Source organism: Fundulus heteroclitus, chromosome 24 (genome assembly GCF_011125445.2).
Source record: "Fundulus heteroclitus isolate FHET01 chromosome 24, MU-UCD_Fhet_4.1, whole genome shotgun sequence".
In the NCBI taxonomy this organism is placed as follows: domain Eukaryota; kingdom Metazoa; phylum Chordata; class Actinopteri; order Cyprinodontiformes; family Fundulidae; genus Fundulus; species Fundulus heteroclitus.
The window spans coordinates 14,653,025-14,672,307 of NC_046384.1; the positions used below are offsets into that span (position 1 = coordinate 14,653,025).

The following is a 19,283-nucleotide window of genomic DNA, read 5'->3' on the forward strand; positions in this document are numbered from 1 at the left end:
TCTCCCGTCGTTTTTGATTACCAAGCTCGCCGTAGGGGGATGGGGGGGAAGGATGGGGTTTGGACGAGTTCTGGACCTGGCATACAGTGTAGGATCCTGTGTGTGTCCGTCTACAGCTACATTGTCTGCTGGGTTTCAGGCCTGCGCTCGATGCCTACGTCGTTTTTACTTTAAACTCAACTTTCACATGAAGACATGGGAGAAGAAGAAGAAAAAACCTCGGATAAATTGACAACTTTGTGTTTATTGACTCATAAAACATTCTTCAAACAATAAAACAATTTTAAATGTCTGTTTCTGTACAATACTTGCTAAGCAACTTTATTTATATATATATATATTTATTTATATTTATATATATATAGAAAATGTAAAAGGAGTTGTGTTAAAATGACAAAACTCCTTCGAATGTAATGGCAGGTATTCTGGGGGGGGGGGGGGGGGAATAACCGCATTCCATCGACAAATATTTTCAAGCAATAAATATGTATTTATAAATAGTGTAAATTTACATCAAGATTAGAAACATAAAAACAGAAATCACAAATTAAACTTCCGTAAGTCTATGTGCAACCCATTTTCTTTGTGACTTGGCTAGTACGTATTTTTTTTTGTTTTGTTTTTTCATTAAGCTTTTTTTTTTTTTAACTAAGAAAAACAAAAAAAACAAAAAATTGGAAAAGAACAAGACAAACATAAAAAGCAGTTAAAACGGAAGAAGAAGAAGAAAAAAAAAATGACCTCAACTCTTCACATTACAATTTTTTTTTGGGAGATTTTGCTGTCCAGAGAGTCTTAAAAAACGACTTATCTACCATTTAAAAAAAATAAAATAATAAAAGACCGGTTAGGCTAGTGCTCCTTAGAAGAGGGAGGAGGGAGAAGAAAACATGGGGCAGTTTCACAAATCAAAGCCAACATTTCATCCTGTTACCAGGATAAAAAAAATAAAAATAAAGAAAGACAAGAGAGGGAGTCGAGTCAGTAGTCTTTTTACGGTGGGTGTTGCCAGTTGTGACGGTTAACAAGTATCTACAAAAACATTTTTTACCACGCTTTAAAAATCCCTCGCCTCTTCGCTCCCAACCGTATTTGATTAAGTCCTCCAGTAAAACATTAAAACCATTGTCTTTAGAAGAAAGGGGTGGAGAGAAAAAGAAAAAAAGTCCTGTTGTCAGGCCAGGTGGCGCCCCCTTCTGGCTTCAAACAGGGTTGCATAGACAGACACACTCGGCCGCCTCAGCCTCAAGCCGTTGCGATGGAGGGCGACCGTGACGGAGGGGGCGGTGGTGAGGGTTGATGGCGGTGCGCGGGGGGAGGGGGGTGGTGGGGAGACGGCCTTAGCTTTCCTGAATATCAGAAATGGGTCCGTTTACGTTTGGCTGTTCTTTTATTCGGTCTCTGAGAACACGGGTCTGCGGGCCGGGCTTCGTGGCTCCAGAGCAGAAGAGGAGAAAGAGAGAGAGAGAGAGAGAGAGGCCTAATGTCAAGATGAAGATGAATGAAGAGGAGGGGCCTGGGGAGAGACAACGACACGGGTTCAGTCGGTTAAAAACGCTGCAGAGATAAACTGTAGAAACGTCTCGGGTTGATCAGCGCCACTAAAAAAAAAAAATTACTAAATATCCTGTCGCTTAAAGTCCAAATAGGGCCAGCTACATAAATATCGCCACCTCTGTTAAAGCTGTGTAATCAATTCAGCTCAGCATAATCAACCTTTGGCACAGGTCCCCTTTATTTAGTGTAAAAAAAACCAAATACATTTAACAAATAAGATATTTTAAATGTCAATTAGTGTGTCTAGAAACTCTGAAGCAACACACGCCCGTTTTACTGGGATCTCAATACTGGAAACACAGAAAACAAAGTCACCTTTTACTTCATGTCGAAGGGATAAAACTAACCCAACCTTTAAAATTAAAATACTACCAGCAATAATAAGAAGAATAAAACATGATGACGGATGTCTGAATACGATAGAAGCCTGTTTCCCTTAGACCAGGGGTCTGCAACCTGTGGCTCTGGAGCCGCAAGTGGCTCTTTGGACCTTCCACAGTGGCTCTTAACAACTTTGGCTACAAATTAATATTTTTATTATGGTATTTAAATATAAGAATGATAATAAATGCAGGTTTTAGCAGTTTTTTTTCTAATTGCTTTTAATTTTCACAACAGAATGATGCTAAAAGTGCCAGTAATATTTAATTTTAAATCAAAAGTTTGATTTTTTTTACAACATTATCCACGAATATCACCATCCCATCCATCCTCTTTTTTTTAAACCAACATAGTCATAAAATGGCGTTTCTTTAATGATAACATTTTCCTACAGTAGATCTTTATAAAAAATTATAACTTGTCTTTTGTCAAAAGACAAGGCAACATTTGCGGCTCTGAACGAATTTAATTCAAGTGGACTGTAGGCAAAATGGCTCTTTAGACTGTAAAGGTTGCAGGCCCCTCCCTTAGACACTCTCCAAAATGGGCAAGACAGGCGAACATTTAAATAAGGCACACGTGTCATTCCCCGCGTCAGGAAAGGGCCTTTTCTGCCATAACTTCACACAATGTCAACATGTCGAGTCAGCGAAAATTTTACTGCAACTGCATGCTAAAACCAAGACTAATCTTTCCCCGGCAAAACCTAAAAAAAAAAAAACAACTCCTGCCCACTGTGGAGCACGGTGGAGGACCTGTGGTGCTACGGGCCGGTTTCCCCACTAAAAGCATTATGAGATACTGGGACAATCTGAAGGCTTTTCCTGCCACCAAGCCATGAATCCTTCCCAGAATACAGTCCTAAAGAGCTTCTGTGATTTCCTCATTTAAGCAACTACTGACACGTGAGCTGACCCTGCGATAATGACCAACCCTTCATCTCCCGTCGTTTTCCGTGCCCCTGCGGTCCAGGACCCTCTAAGCGGGACCACTTACTAATGTGAAGTGGTCGTAGACCTGCATCAGGTCCTCCATCCTGTACTGCTCCAGCACCATGAAGTCGTCGAGCCGGGCGCTGCCTTTCCGGGCGCAGTCTTGGCAGTGGACCAGGCACTGCTTGTTGGACAGGTGCTCGCGGCGCACGAACAGCAGGTTGAAGACTTCCACCTGCGGACGGCGGCGCACATTTTACAGACGGCCGTTAAAGAGGAGCGACCACGGCGATGGTTTAGCGGCTGAAAGCGCCTTTGTTCTAGTTAAAGCCATTAGCTGAGCTTTTAATTGGAGGCAAATTAGTCTGGGTGCCGTCCTACATCAGTGCGGCGGCTAATTGCACAACATTTCCAAATGTATTTTTTTTATAGCAGTAACGTTTTTAGCTAGCAATTTGCAGATTTTCTCATTAAATCTGAAGGGGAAAAAAGAAATAATCAGACATTTTGAACCTCGGTCTGTCTGTCACTTAATCATTAGTTAAAAAAAAAGAGAAAAAAAAGGAAAGAAAAGGAAAAAAAGAGAAAAAGAAAAAAAGAGAAAAGAAAGAAAAAGAAAAAAGGGAGAAAAAAAATTAGTTTAGATTCTTTTTTTTTAGTTATTTTCATCTCCAATCTTCTCATTCTGTCTTTTTTTTTATCCCCAGTGCCTGAATGTTCCTCCACCTGCTGTTTTTATATGGTTTCAGGGGGGGGGAGGGGAGGGAGCCATAATTGTTAATATTTCAGTGTTTGTTTGTTTTTCTCCACACTACAGTCCAGATTTGTTGTAAACGTGTATCAAATATCCCCAGACGGGTTGGTTTCCTGGTAGAGAACCAAAAAAAAAATAATAAAAAAAAAGAATAATAATAATAAACATAAATAAATAATTAAATAAAAAGGCACCTCCTCCGTTCTGGGTATGGTGAACATGGGTCCAACCTGTCCTGCCTGACTCTGAACTAATCGGGTTTCTGGTTGTTTATTTTTGTATTACCTTCAATTATTTACTCTTGCTGGATTGGGGGTGAAAGGTGCGGGGGAGGAGGGGGGAAAAGAGAAAGAGGAGGAGCAGGGGGCGGGGAAGGGAAAGTAGACAATGGAGCACGGAGGCGCAAGAAAACAAAGGAGAGGAGCGAGATAGAGATATATATAGATATATCGAGAGAGATATAGATCGAGAGCCAGAGATATCGAGAGCTATATCCATAGATCTAGAAGCTATAGAGATAGATATAGAGAGATAGATAGCTAGATATATAGATAGAGAGATCGAGAGAGATAGATCGATAGAGCGAGATAGCGATATATAGCTAGATATAGATAGATAGCTAGATATATAGATATATATAGATATAGATAGATCGATAGATATATAGATAGATAGATAGTATATATATATAGAGATATATATATATATATATCTATATCTCTATATATATATATCTATATATCTATATATATATATATATATATTATATATATATATATATATATATATATATATATATATAAAAAAGAAAAGTCCTGAAGGTGTCCTGAGACGTCGGATGTGTGACGACGTTCCTGTTTTTTTTTTTTTTTTTTTTGTTATGGATGTTTTATGTCCGGGTTTATAAATGTTTGCATGGATACAAATAAAGAAGTGAGCAGAATAAAATAAATCTGAAGGAACTGGGACTTTTCTCTTGGGTTTACTCGCCTCGCAGATGGTGCAGTAGTGTGCCGGCTCGTCCCTGGACCTCGGCTTCAGAACCGTCTCCTTCCCGGCCGACGTCAGGGCCTCCTTCACCCACTGGCACTGCTTCAGCGTCCGCAGCAGGCAGTACCTGCGACAAGACAACGGCCCGGCGTTAGGGTTAGCACCCCAACAACGTCAGCGTACAACCTCCCCCCCAAAAAAAAAACCCTGGCGGCTTACTTGATCATCTCAAACAGCTTGTGGTCGGACACTTTGATGTTCCGCGCCATGTTCCAGGAGAGGTGCACCATGGGAACCATGGACTTGACGCTCTGGAGCTTGTTCCACTCGTAGCGCTCCACGGCCAGCTTGTACTGGTGGGCTGAAAAACGACAGCCGGGGTCAAAAGCTGCGACTCCAGCAGCAGCAGCAGTGAACGGCGGGTAAAAGTGGAGCTGGACGTACCGGTGAGGGGTCCCACGTTCCAGCCGATGTTGTTGCACCAGCCGATGGCCTGCACCCAGTGGATGGTGCCCGTGTTGAGCCACACCAGGTCGCCCGGACGCTGGATGAAGCGGTAGACCGGCACGTCGGCCTCGTACAGGTCCTCCAGGTTGGGCCACCACGAGCCCATCAGGAAGTTGATGTTGTTCCTGCGGGGGAAGAGCGCCGCGTTTACCCGTACGCCGACGCAAGAAGAAGAAAAAAAAACGATCTGGATGAGAGACGAGCCCGTCTTACTTCTCGCAGAAGTTGCTCATCACGCCCCAGTAGGCCTCGGGCACGGCGAACCACTCGCAGTCGCCGGGCCCGATGTTGATGTTGACGGCGCAGAAGTTGTTGTGCTCCTGGTGGCCCGGGATCCTGCTGCCGGGCACCTTCATGTACAGCTGCACCGTGTTCATGCCCAGGATGGTGTGGCCCACGTGGCTCAGCAGGTTGCCCGCCGACACCACCCGCGCGAAGGCCGGCAGCTTGCTGAGCTCCTGCAGCTGCTGCTTCCACCTGGCGGGGGCGCAGCAGAGCACAGGTCAGCTGCTTTAGACTGAAAGCGGCGGCTGGGTTACAGAAGAGCAGACGGATTAAGGCCAAACTCACTTCCTTTCGTCGGAGACGTCGATGTTGGTCCCGAATTTGATGTGTTTTAAGGGCCCTCTTCGTTTTCGTGTCGCACTTAACAAAAAAACAAACACTTATTTAGCAGGACGCAGACAGATAAACATACATTATAAACATAAGCGCTGTTTTGTCAAATACCTCTCCGCAGACGATGGCTCCGTGTCCAAAGGTTCCTTCAGTGCCTTCTTTTCGTTCTCCTCCTGAAACCAAGCCATCAGGACAGCGTTAGCAAGCAGCGCTCCTCCCCTCCGCCGCTACAGAGAGAAGCAAAAGCAGCACCGACCCGCAGCGACTCCTGGAAGGAGGCGGCCTGGTACTGGGCGTATTTGGCGATGGTGGTGTGAGCGCGCGTGCTCTCGCAGCGCCACATCTTCTTGGTGCCGCTCAGGTCCCAGTTCTCGTCCGCCGGCTGCAGCAGCTGAGTCCAGACCTCCACCGGGTGCTCAGGGTTCGCCTCCACCAGCGTCTTGGTGGAGAACAAGCCGAGGTCTGGAGGGGACGAAAAGCCAGGGCGTCAGCGTGGGACCCGCCGCCGCGCAAGGCGGCTAGGAGAGGAGACGCTTACCCAGTTTGAGCGCTCCGGCCAGGCCTCGGATGACGGTGACCGGGTTGGAGGGGTTTGTGCAGAACTGGTGCAGCGGGGGGAAAAAGGCGTCCCTCTTGTTCTCCAGCTGGAACGCAGCAATTTTACCCAAAACATTTGAAGCTTTCTGATCCAGAGCAATCAGCACATGAATAATAATAATAATAATAATAATAATAATAATAATAATAACTAGAAAAAGCTGTTCCTGCGTAACAGCGAGTGAGAATGCTAATCTGCAGAATGATTTGAGCAGAAGATGCAGAAGATCCATGCAGAAGAGAAAAAGTAGCTGAAAAACATTGAAATCAGATTTGACGAATTTGAAAAAAATGAAGAATTTAAAAAAAAATTAAGAATTAGAACAAAGAAGAATGCAAAGAATTAGAAAATTGGAAGGTATTAGAAAAATTTGAAGGAGTTTAAAAAATTTGAAGGAATTTGAAGAATGTGAAAAAATGTGAAGCAATGTGAAAAATATGAAGAATTTGAAAAATTTGAAGAATTAAAAATTTTTTTTAAATTAGAACAATTAGAAGAATTTGTATAAATTTGCATTGATTTCAATGGGAACAGTAAAAAAATATATAAAAATAGCACAAAAAGTGAAATCTCTTAAAAAGTGTAAAAGTTAGCATAACCATGAGATATAGCAGTCATTCCAGGAACGAGCCGAACATTTTGATACCATAATTGTTAAAATCGGTTGAAGTATGCAGGAGTAGGTAAAACCGACGGAATAATAATAATAAAGAAAAACAGGAAAACAATAAGAGCATTTTCACTGATAATAATAAAAAAAGCTGCTCACATAGATGCTGGGAGTGGGAGGGTTGAGCTTGTCTTTGGGCAGGGCTGGTGAGGGCGGGGGTGGCAGCCGGGGCGGGGGGCACTTATCCAGAAGGATGCTGCTGTTGGAAAGCCCGTTCTTCCCGAGGTTTCTGCAAGTACACGGCAAAAAAAACACCCCGAAAAATCAGACAACAGAAAGGAAGAATCGTGGCTTTGCTTTGGAAAATATATATATATTTTTAATGAGATAAAAGGAAAAAAATAAAGACCTAAGCAAGCAGTCAGAGGAATCCATTGATCTGAGTGATATTTGCATGGCAACAAGCAGCCCAGCGGCCTTGGCTGCTGTAAAAGCGTTACGTAAGAGGCTGCCCGCCGAGCTGCGCTTACACTGCGCCGCCACTAGGAGGAGACGTGCTCCAAACAAAGCGCCTCCTGCTATTCACTCACCATCTCTGCCCAGTTTCACTTTTTGTTTGTTTGGTTGCATTCTTCCTGCTGATCCATGTTCCTATACATGTTTAATCTCACTTCATTCACATGTTTTTTTTTTTTAAAGAGTTCAGCAACAGTGCGTTTTCGAGCATTAAAATCGTGTCAAGGGCTTCTTTCTCTATGAAGTTATCCAAAAACAAAGCGTCCACGTTGGTATCTGGAGATAATCTAGTTGCCATTAAAGTCTGATCATCATTTTATTGCTTAAAGACAACAAAGCTTTTCTTTTTTTTAATACGTTATGTGGCGATGACAGTATAGTCATCATCATCTTAGATCAACTTTCGCTTAAAAAACAAAAGGATTTCGAACTTGTTCTGCAGCAATAATTTCATTTTCTCATTCAATCTTGATCCAATGCGGATGAAGGACCATTTGTCCCGTCATAAATTCTAAATTTTTGTCCAAATAAGCTCATTATCATATTATCTTCGTCTCACTGTGACATAAGTTCGACAAGCATCTTGAGCTCATTTTGTTGCGATAACGTCTTCAAACGAGCTCAAACATGCTCGCTGCACTCAGTTTGACTCGCTCGGACATTTTGAGAAACATTTATCTGATTAATAAAGCTGATCTGGATGTTAATGCACTTTTTTTGTAGTAAATGATGCTTTAGAAAAGCTAATTTTACAGTTTTGAGCCAGACATTAATAATATTGAAAAAAAACATTAACTTTTTGTCAAATAGCTAAACTTTTCTAGAACTGGACAACGCTAAATTCAGATTTTATAGATTTCCAAGCACGTCAGGCCAGAGATGCATCCACCAACCCTGGCTGTGCTTAGCTTCCAGCCAGAGTTCACCTGCGGCGCCGCGTGTAATGGGAGCGCAGACGCCGTCTCACCTGCAGGCCTTCAGCACGTCGGTGGAGCTGGGATAGATGGAGATCGAGGACGACGAAGACGACGAGGACGACGAGCTGTGTCCGTGCGGCGGCGTCGCTATGAGACCCGTGAGGCTGGGAGGCTCGGCCTTAAGCGGGCTTTGAGAGTCCTCGGAGATGCCGCCTTTGCCGTTGCCGTTGACGGCATGACGGGCGGTGGACGTGGCGGCGGCGTTGGCGTTGGGGGGGCTCTGGCCGCCCGTCTGGGTGTGTTCGGAGGATTTGGGCGACGGCGTTGCTGTGGATATGGCGGAGATGGGCGAGGAGGCGGCCGAGCTGCCCTGAGGGTGGGTCGCGGGGGGCAGAGCGGCCGGGTGGATGTTGTTGACCTTCTTTTGGGACTCCGGCGCCGTCGTGGGTGCGGCCCCCTCTGCCGGCGCCTCGCTCTCCTCGGGGCCCTTTTCCACCGCCAGCAGCGAGGATAGGCTGGGATTGTCTGCGTTAAGGCTTTGCTTAGCACCACCTTCCGCCGCCTTGTCGCCGTCCCCGGAGTGGACGTGATTGGCTAGCCTCTCCGCCGGCGCCGGGTCGCCCTCGGCGGCGGGGGGCGGCGCGTGCGCCTTGGCGTCTGAGCCCCCGCTGCCGTGGGGCGTGGCGACAGCTTCGCCGTCTTTGGTAGCGGACGCGGCGGGTCCAGCACCACCTGAGGTAGAGGAGTGGGGGAGGGACGGCGGGGAGGGGAGGTGGTTATGAGTCTGCTGCGGCGGCGGCGAGGGGGCGTCACTGGAATGTCCAACCTGATTGGCGGGGTGGAGAGGGGGGGCGGAGTTGGGGGTCTGAGCGTGAGAGGGGGTCCCCTCACTGTTTGAGCCTGTCGCATGTGAAACACACTCCTTTTGAAGCCCCTGAAGAGAAGAAAGACGTTTTACTTTGGGACGTCCCGGTTCTGATAACCCGGGCGTGGGGGCGAGTCTAACCTGAGAGGAGTTTAGGTGCAGGGCCTGGTGCGGCGTGGCGTCCTGTGGCGTCGTGCTTGTGCAGGTGTGAGGTAGCAGTGCTGCGTTGCCGCTGCCGGCAGCTTGCGGGTAAGGCACGTCTCCGTTGGGTCCTGTGGCCGCCGGCCCGGGCTGATTATTAGTTCTGCCGTTGCTGCCGTCGCCCGCGGGGTCCGAGTGTCCGTGGGGCCCGGAGCCCGCGGGCCCGTTGGCCAGCGGCTGGGGCGGGCAAAGGTGCCGGGGCGGTCCCAGGTGGGGCCGCGTGGGGTGGAGGCTGGGGTTGGGCGAGGGGAGGGAGTTGGCGGTGGGGCCGTTGGGGAGCGAGGGACGAAGCTGACCCCCTGACGCATTTTGCCTCATCTGGAAACGGAAAAAAAAAAACACAAAACATAAAGCTCTGAAACCAGATGTTTACAGATGTCTCCTCAAACGAGACGGTCAGAGGGTCACCAGCTTTAGCAAAACCAAAGCTGCTGATCCTCGGAGACCAAATTCAACTTAAAAACCTCCTGTCTTCCAAATCAAGCTAAAACTTAAGCAAAATAAATGCTACTATTGGAAGAAAGATGGGAAAAGCTGGTAAACTAAATGTAGTGCGGCGGGGGCAACCTGAGAAGTTCGACCCAAGGCATAAGGTTTAAAAAAAAAATAAAGTAAAAAGTCATTCCAAAAAAAGTAAAAAACAAAGTAACTGGACTTGTTTTCCGTAGTTGAAGACGTTTCGCTTCCTCTCCGTAGTCTTCAACTATGGAAACCAAGTCCAGTTGCTTTGTTTTTTACTTTTTTTTTGGATTGACCATGACCTGGATGACTGAGAATCTTGAGAATCGGTTTCATACAAGCTTGTTGTCTATCTTTAAGAGCCGCTCAAAATAAGTCCAATGAAATAGTTTCCGACATCTTGAGCTCAGACTGGAGCTGATTCCACGCTATAGGAGCCAACACACTGAATGCTTTCTTTCCTTTATCAGTTCGATAAAGAAAAGAAATCTTCACCAGCAAGTCAAAAGGTAACCTCTGGTTCTGAAGAGATCATAAAGAGAAAAACGACTAAAACATATTATTCTGCTTTTAAGCAATCACCAATAATTTCGGTCCTCCTGTCCAAAAAAAAACATTTATTCTGATTTCTCATCGGACAGGGAGGAAATAAAGGTTGTGCGTCTTCACATTCGGTCTGAGTGGATGGGCAGCATGTGAGGGAAACCCATTACCTGGTGCTGCTGCATCACAGCGAGCTGAGCCTCCAGCTGCTCCAACATCTGGAGCTGAGGGGGCTTCAGGTTGGCGCGGTTACTGCGCAGCTGCTCCAGCATCTAAGACAGAAAACAGGCGGCAGAAAGGGGAATATGTCAAGCGATCCGAACTCAGAGGATCCATCGTATCTCACAAGAACTTACTTTGACATTAAAGTCACTAAACCAATCAGAACTGCCCCCCCTCCCCCTCAGGGTTGTATAAAACTAGCACCGACCTGTAATTTCTGTGGGGAGAGGTACCAGCTGGGTGCTGGCTGTTGCAGTGGATTACTGGGCCATGAGTCGTTCTGATGGGAGAGAATACAATGACTCCAACACAAGTAACGCTGGCGCCGTCCGCTGAAACGCCACAAAGCTGCCGTGCGTTTACCTTGGCGGGGCTGCCGGCTCTTCTCCTCTTGGCCGGGCACGACTGGTCCTCCGCCTGGCCCAGCGAGCCCACGTGAGGGGGTAGAGACGGACCTGAGCCCCCTCCCTCTGCACTGTGATTGGGCTTACAGGCCTGGAGAGGAGGGAATGGACGGGGAGCGGTGGGGCGGGCAAAAGTGAAGCAAACCAAACGTGAGAAGCCGAAGGAGGGGGGTGGGGGGGCATCAGAGGAGGACAGGAGGGGATGGAAGGAGAGCGAGAGGAACGAGGGGAAGAAGAAGAAAAAAAGAAAGTTGAGGCAAAGAAGAAAATGAGATGATGGGAGGGTAAAAAAAATAAATAAAAAATTATGGGTGGGTTGTTATCAAGATGTAAAGCGGCAATAAGAGAACAGGACAAGATGGGTTCAGGGGGGGTGGGAGACATGACAAAGAAGAGAGAAAGGGAGAAACAATGCGGTGATTTTGTGTTTGCGCTTAAAGAAAATAAATTAATGAAATAAAATTAAATCCTGGTTGGTAATTTAGCACTACTGTTTGGGGATTATTTTTTTCCCCCTCCCTTGGAGTCACTGGAGCTAAATTTACAGGCTTCAATTACGGCGCTGTGAGGCAACGCCGTGGAACGAGCTGCCGTGACTCGACCTCTAAGGTCAAAAAGATGCATCTCACGCATCAAGAGATCAAATAAATAAATAAATAAATAAAAGAGATAAAAAAAACTAGCCAAGAGTCAGATGTGGCTTCTGACCGATCACCACCTCGTAAGTTTTGTCTCCATTTACGTTCGCTTTAAAAAAAAAAAAAAAAAAAAAAAAAACTGGAATTTCTTGCTTCGGTGGCCCAAATTTTTAAATCTAGTTGAAATAAAATGAAGTCAGAATCAGGCTGGAGCCACATCAGACTCACTGAAATCTCATCATTCAGACAAACATTTAAAAATATAAAAATTAAAAATAAAAAGGTCATTCCCACAGTCACAGCTACTGGATAAGCAGAGCTACAGCGCCTTGCACAAGTATCCACACCCCTCTGCCTTTTCTCACTTTTTGATCGCATTACAAGCACAAACTTTAATGGTTTTATTGGACTTTTATGTAATGGACAAAACACAAAGTAGCAGACAATCGTCAAGTAGAAGGAAAATGTTTTTCAAATATTTTAGAGGCTGCGGTTTTATTTATTTTTTTCTTGCCACTTATCGATATGAGCGCACCACTAGCATTTACCCTGTCTAGATATTCCCTCACCTGAGCAGCAGGTTGCTGCAGCTCATCCAGAGTAACTATGGGACGAAGCATTGGCCTGAAACTGAATGCCAGGTCATACCGCAGTTTGAAACATTAACACTTTGCGTCGCAAAGCTCCAGCTGGTCAATGCTACTTTAGTAAAATGCAAGCTAAAGCTCCTTAGTGGGCGGAGTTTGGAACACAGTTGCCCCTCCCCCTTTTGGGGTCCTACTATACCGCACGCCATTTCCCTTTTTTTTTTTTTTTTTTTTTTTTTTTTTTTTTTTTTTTTTTTTTTTTTTTTTTTTTTTTTAAACCAAATAGACAGACGGATATTTGGAAAGGGCCAGAAACTAAGGGACACCACCTATATCCGTTAAGGTAACGTGGTTTTTAAAAACAAAGTCCACATGCTAACGGTCAGTAGCTAGTTGGCTTGTGCTAGCTAACCAAGCCATGCTAATTAGCCAGCTAACATTAGCTTTTAGCATCACTAGAAAAGCAGAACTGTGTCAAACTGAAATTCTTATGGCAACTAATGCCTGCTTACCTAAACTATGCTCTCCTTGCCCACCCACCATGTCTGTTTTAGTAGATATTAGCTTGGTTATGGTTTACCTGACCTTGGTTTAAACATCTCCCTGAGCTGTGTTCATGGTGACGTTTGTTCACCAATGTTCTCAAACAAAGCCCTGGGGCGTTCAGAGAACAGCTGGATTGATACCGAGATTAAATGACATGCTGGAAAACGATAAGAAGATTTATAGAGGCAGTCGTTACTGCTGGAGAACCATTTATCACCTTCCTTCATCTTGGTAACTCTACACTTCTTTGTGTGGGCTCGTTACATCAAATCCGAATAAACTATAATGGAGGTTTGTGCTTCTATGGTGGCAAAAAAAAAATTGGAAAAGGTTTGAACAGTGTGGCTACTTTATATTAAGGCCTTGTATAAAACTTTTAAAAACAACAACAATGGACACGCACAAACAGAGCTACTGATATCTACTGCTATTATGCCGAAGACTTGTATTTACAATGACACACTAGGGGGCATTGCTAGGAGTCTGAGTGGCTGCGGTTGCATCTAAGGTCAGCTACTGAAAGAGGAAGAGGAGGATGATGGACAGAGTCAACGGAAAGGCCCTCTACATCAGCACGACCTCGCCGATCACGCCGGAGCATGCTCAAAAGCCAAATAAAACCTTCGGAGCGCTGCACTCGCCTCAGAAAGGCAACTCCGTGCCAGTCCGCCCTACAGCAGAGCCAGAGCAAACAGCGGATTGGTAGCGAACCGAATGGAGGCGTGAGCTTTAGGTGCCACATTAGATTAGACCAGGATAAATAAAAAAAAAAAGGAGGAGAAAGTGAATAGGGAGGAATTAAAAGGCTTTTGTTAGGGTTTTCATTCTGCCGGAGTTGAGCGTGACGGGTGAAGGCGAGCGGCTGCTGCAGAGGAGAGAGGGGATGCAGGGCTGGGTAACACTTGGCTGGAAACCTCGTCGTCAGAAACTTGATCGATGTTATTATGTTGAGCGGTTTTGCTACTTTAGATGTGTGCTCCAATAAAAAGATAGTGACGTAGGCGTCGCTGAGCCCAAGCGTTACCCATCGGAGTGCACAGCGGTGCCTGTGCCGACCTGCAGGCGTGTCTGTGTCTGGGCAGACGGAGGAAGGGTGGGGTGGGGGTTGCGGGGGGGAGGGAAAGGGGAAGGTAGGGGGAAGTGCGAGTTGCTCTATCTGGTCTCTCACCTGCTGCGGTGCACTGCTCAGGCCTCCCTGCCTGGAGGTTAGCTCAGCTGGGATTGGTAGGCTCCATGCCTCCTCAATAAGAGGGAGCATTTTACTTTTACCCTGTAGGCTACTGAGCTGGGGGTTACTCAACTGAGCCTAGGGGAATGGAAAACGACGTGAAAAACAAAAAAAGAAATAAAAAGAAAAATAAATAAATGAAAAAAAAAAAGGACATAGTTGTGATGACCTCAAAACAAGGAATGATCAGAGCAATGGTAAATATAAATAGGAGGTCTTTCAAGGCTTCTGGCTGCATGGACACCGGGCATTTCACCAACATCATGAACTGACCACACAAGAAAGTGCTTACATGACGGAGCAACAAGTCACGACTCAATTAAAACAAGCCCAGTCGGCTTGTCTTAATGCCGCGTGGTAATATGCTAGCAAACGGGGTGGAAATGTGACGTTCCTTCATGCACATGTAAAAACAAATGACACTCTTTGGACCAAAATAAAGATGAATATATGGGATATAGGGACTGCTAGAACCCCAGCTGGTTGGAACGGGCTTGCTTCTGAGTTTTGTTAGCCGGTGAGCGGGGCTTTTATGTTCCTCGGCTGTCTGGGTCTTTGTCTGCTGCAGTCCGGGCTTTTGTCTTTTCGTTGTGCCGTCGAGTCCCGAACAGAAACTCTCGCAAATGTATCTCTGCCCATCCAAGTGCTAGATTTTAGCCACAATTTCTGCAAATTAGGTTCAGTCTTTCAGTGCGTCGGCCTGCGTACGTAGCCACGGTAATTAGCCTTAGCTGCAGTTGTGTTTTCCTCTGTGTCTGAGCCAAATGAGGGAGAGTGCAACTGTTTCGTCCGCCACAAGTGGACCGACACGGGTCCGAAAGGAAAGCTTCGGTCACGAGGCCGACTGTGTTGGATTTCAGTCCGGATGAGCTTGAGACGGAGAGCTTTTAAATCTCTCCAGAGGGTGCCGGTTGGCTTGATCTCCAGGCTACACCTCTCTGGTTTCCCTCGTTATCACCGGACAAATAACCAAAATTAACCTTCGCTTCCTGAGCTCAAATTCAAGCCTGAGACTTTGCGATCAGTAATTTTATAGCTGAAATGGATATTACCATCATCGGCTGCGGGCCTGAACAAAATTTGAAAGGTAATAGTTGTTCTGTTAACCTGCTGATGTTAACAGAACAAAGGGACATGAATAAACAGCAGGAATAACCCAGCTGTAAATAAAATGCACACCCTCCCATTAAATGAGTCTCCGGCTGTTTTTATAATATTTGCAGGCATCTAGCCACAGAAAGTTTAAAGTTTGTTGATTTTAGAAAAAGACCTATTGTTCTAATCAAACTAAACAAATAAAGCTGTAGTTTAAAGCTCCGTTTTACGGTTTAACTGAGAATAAAAAAAGTGTTGTTTTTTTTCAACAGCGTCAGACTCCTGCTGTTCAAATACGACACACTGCAAAAACGGACCTAAAAATAAGTAAAATGCTCTTAAAATGTGTGTTTTTGTCCTAGATTTGAGCAGGTAAATAGTATTATCTGCCAGTAGAATGAGTATTTTGACCCCTAAAATAAGATAATTAGACACCCTGCACTTCAAGTAAGATGATGGAGATGAATTGTTCCTATTTTAAGTGTAAAAATCTTATTCCATTGGCAGATAATCTTATTTATCCGCTCAAATCAAGGACAGATACACAAATTATAAGAAATTTTTACTTATTTTTAGTTCCGTTTTTGTAGTGCAAACAGTTGAAGAATCCCCGAGCTGCGGCTGAAGTTTCAGCCGTTTCCTGAATTTTTTTTGTTTTGTTTTTACTTCCAGCGCGATTCTCACCGTCTGCTTTTTATCTCGAACTAGGCAGAAAAAAATTTACGGGGATTTTGTTGGGAGACGGCACACTTGGTGTATGGCCCGTTCTAAAGCCCGCTCTGACTGCTAAAAAGATAACTGGGTTCTTCAAAGCCATCAGGCAGGTGGGAAAGGACAGAGGGTTCCTGTTTAATTTAGTTCGTAGGAATGTCATGCACAAACAAAACCTCTAGCCCCATTCCCTGAGATTAATATATGGATTAATTAAGCTTTGTCCTACAAGAAATAAAAAAACAAGAGAGGAAATGGTAGTACAGAAAGAACCCAAAGATTTCACTCCCGGGGAAAAATCAGACTGATGTTCCTGTCTGCAGCATGCATTGGCCTCAGTCTCTGCATAGCGGAGGCACACAAAGCAGCCGCCCCGGGTAAAGGAACCAGCAGATCGCGTCGTTTCACAGAAATCCACCTTAAACCGTCCCTCTGCCCCCCCCTCGACCGCTCCTTCCACCCACCTGGAGACATTTGATGCGGTGGGTTAACGCGGCGGTGTTGGTGCAGCCTTTGCTGCGCGTGGCGTTGATGTAGCACTTTATGGCGTCGTGCGGCTGGTTGCAGGACTCGTACAGCGTGCCCAGGTCCATCCAGGCCGCGGCGTGGCTGTGATCCAGCTGCACGGCGCAGATGTAGGCCTGCAGGGCGTCCATCGGCTGGTTCTGCTGCTGGTACAACACTCTGAGAGGGGGGGGGGACAGGCGGGGGGAGGCCACAGAGCCGTGCACATAAGGGGGGAACGGATAGAGGAAACAAACAAAAAAAATCTGAATTACAAAATGAACAAAGGAAAAACTAAAATGTTTCCTCTTTTAGAGCTAGAGGCTATGAGAATTTAAAAACCAAACTTGATAAAGAAACGAATTAGGCTGATAAACTGCAGTAAATGCAAACTCACCCTATAGAGCACCAAGTGTCCGCGCTGGCCTCAGATTTATCTATGGATTGCCGATAAGAGACAAAGGCATCCTGGACTTTGCCAATACTCGCGTAGCACCTGCAGGAGCCGTGTTTAAAAAAAAAAAAAAAAAAAAAAAAAAAAAATAGAAAAGCATCGCAGTGAGACAAAGGGAGCCTGAAAGCACCTCCATTATCATTTTGAATATTGAATATCATTGATTTTCAGCGTACCTGCCAAGGAAGTACCAAGACTGTCCCGAGTTGGGGTCAGCTTCCACAGATTTCTGCAGACACTGGATAGCATAACTGTCCCGGCTGGCTTTGTCCCCCAGCTGCTCCACCGTGTGATGCATCCAGCCTGACGGGGGAAATAATGAGCGCCCTCAGACGTCGTTTTTTTAACGGGAGACGGAGTCGCTCGGTTTCACAGCCACACGCTAACTAGGCTTACCTAACTGCTGCAAGGTGGTGGCCTTCACCTGTGCAGGCAGGTCCTCTGTCTGCAGGAGAGTCTCATACGCCTCCTTGGAAGCTCGGTATCTCTTCTGCAAAAGAAAGGTAAAGATCTCCAGATTAGAAAAAGTGGGATTTTGTCTCATTCCACCTTTTAGATGCCTTTACTTTGGGATTGTTGAAAAGAAAGACCTTGAATGCATGTTGCAGTTAGCCGACAGGGGTTCAAATCAGAAAATCTGAATATTGTGTAAAAGTTCGATATCTGCCATCGCTCATTTGAGAAAGCGACGGCCCGCAGCGAGGGTGAGCCACAAAAGGTCGTAGCTAAAGACGCCGCTTGTCCAGAGTGCTGAATCCATGCGCGTTCATAGAAAATTGAGTGGAAGGAAAATTCATTCAGGAAGCTGGGGGAACTTCGGAAAGAGCGGGCTGAGGTTGGAGTCGGTGCACCAAGAGGCACGATGAACTGACGAATCCAACACATGGTCTACAGGAAGCATTGTGGAGAGACTGAGAATCCACACTGCTTGAAGTCCACTAGTTAGTGGTTTGGAGAGGACCTGCTGTTTCTGGCCCGCTGGGTTTTATCACGTCCACAGTCAGCGCATATAAATATATACATGTCCTCTAGCTCATCCCAAGGGTCCATTCTGGGTCCCCTCCTCTTCAATATCTACATGCTCCCCCTAGCTCAGATAATAAAAAACAACAACATCAGCTACCATAACTATGCAGACGACACACAGCTTTACATCACCATGTCACCAGGTGACTATGAACCAGTTCAAGCACTGAGTAAATGCCTAGAAGAAATCAATGCATGGATGTGCCAAAATTTCTTCAATTGAATAAAAACAAAACTGAAGTAATAATATTTGGACAAACAGAGGAACGATCAGAAGTTAGCACACAGCTTCAGCTGCTTCAGCTAAAAACCACTAATCAGGCCCGAAATCTGGGTGTAGTGATGGACTCAGACCTGAACCTTCAAAAGCATCTAAAGACATTTACAAGGTCAGCTTTCTATCACCTGAAGAACATTTCTAGGATTAAATGACTGATGTCTCAGCAGGGTCTGGAAAAACTAATCCATGCGTTTATTTTTAGTAGAATTGATTACTGCAACGGTGTTTTCACAGGACTTCCTAAAAAGTGGATCAGACAGCTGCAGCTAATCCAGAACGCTGCTGCCCGCGTCCTCACTAAGACTAAGAAAGTAGAGCACATCACCCCAGTTCTAAAGTCCTTACACTGGCTCCCTGTATCTCAGAGAATAGACTTTAAAATCCTTCTGTTAGTTTATAAATCCCTGAATGGCTTAGCACCTAAATACATCACAGACTTGTTATCAGTGGATAAGCCATCCAGACCACTCAGGTCTTCTTGCTGCAGTCTACTCTGCAGAACCAGAACCAGAAAGCAGCATTTAGTTCCTATCCTCCACTTATCTGGAACAAACTCTTCCTTTATATCTCGACCTGTTGCTACTATTACGTGAAACAGAGGCCTGAAATATTTCCATCTAGGTGCAACTAATCTATATTTATACACAAGGTTCACTTTCTGAAATGAGAGACAGAAAATACTGAGCTTCCAAGCATGGTTTGCAACATTGATCTTGCGATTACGATTCATTTACCATACACTGCGCAGCCCTACTCGTAACCTTCTATGTTTTATGTACATCTTTTGAAACGTGTTGCCCTGTCATGGCCAAAATACAAAAGACCACAGTTTTCAAGCACAAATGTGTGCCCCTTGGGGCTGGATGATACAGACCAAAAATGGCATCTCTATATTTTTTTGGCTGAATCCCAACATACGATATTTATCTCGATATGTTTGTCTTTTCATAAAGTAATTATGAAAAGGCATCAAAGCTTTATCCCATATGCACACAGGCAAATTTTTTTAACAATCAGCTATAAATGCATATGAAAAACAGCTGATAAATCACCTTCTGGAATACATAGAAGTGTAATTCTAATGCAAGAAGGACCATCTCGATGGAAACGATGTAGTTTCATCATATATCTCAAAAAAAC

The 19,283-nt window shown here is 45.3% G+C and overlaps 1 protein-coding gene across 2 annotated transcripts in view; it reads right to left on the reverse strand.

Moving 5' to 3' along the window:
• Positions 1-614: 614 nt before the first annotated feature.
• The window catches only part of LOC105921518 (histone demethylase UTY), a 30,651-nt gene continuing 11,982 nt past the window's right edge, over positions 615-19,283 (reverse strand). The window contains exons 9-29 of one of the 2 annotated variants that reach the window (XM_021313404.2): positions 17,234-17,327; positions 17,014-17,140; positions 16,781-16,879; positions 16,344-16,563; positions 14,014-14,151; positions 11,034-11,165; positions 10,879-10,950; positions 10,619-10,720; positions 9,387-9,764; positions 8,431-9,314; positions 7,107-7,236; positions 6,278-6,383; positions 5,996-6,201; positions 5,851-5,912; positions 5,692-5,766; positions 5,335-5,598; positions 5,059-5,246; positions 4,834-4,975; positions 4,615-4,741; positions 2,935-3,105; positions 615-1,516 (exon numbers count right to left, since the gene is read on the reverse strand). In XM_021313404.2, the coding sequence (XP_021169079.2) occupies positions 1,487-1,516; positions 2,935-3,105; positions 4,615-4,741; positions 4,834-4,975; positions 5,059-5,246; positions 5,335-5,598; positions 5,692-5,766; positions 5,851-5,912; positions 5,996-6,201; positions 6,278-6,383; positions 7,107-7,236; positions 8,431-9,314; positions 9,387-9,764; positions 10,619-10,720; positions 10,879-10,950; positions 11,034-11,165; positions 14,014-14,151; positions 16,344-16,563; positions 16,781-16,879; positions 17,014-17,140; positions 17,234-17,327 (3,747 nt within the window). In that variant the 3' untranslated portion in view covers positions 615-1,486. The remainder of the gene's footprint in view (positions 1,517-2,934; positions 3,106-4,614; positions 4,742-4,833; positions 4,976-5,058; positions 5,247-5,334; positions 5,599-5,691; positions 5,767-5,850; positions 5,913-5,995; positions 6,202-6,277; positions 6,384-7,106; positions 7,237-8,430; positions 9,315-9,386; positions 9,765-10,618; positions 10,721-10,878; positions 10,951-11,033; positions 11,166-14,013; positions 14,152-16,343; positions 16,564-16,780; positions 16,880-17,013; positions 17,141-17,233; positions 17,328-19,283) is intronic. The other variant, XM_021313405.2, reaches the window with a different exon arrangement.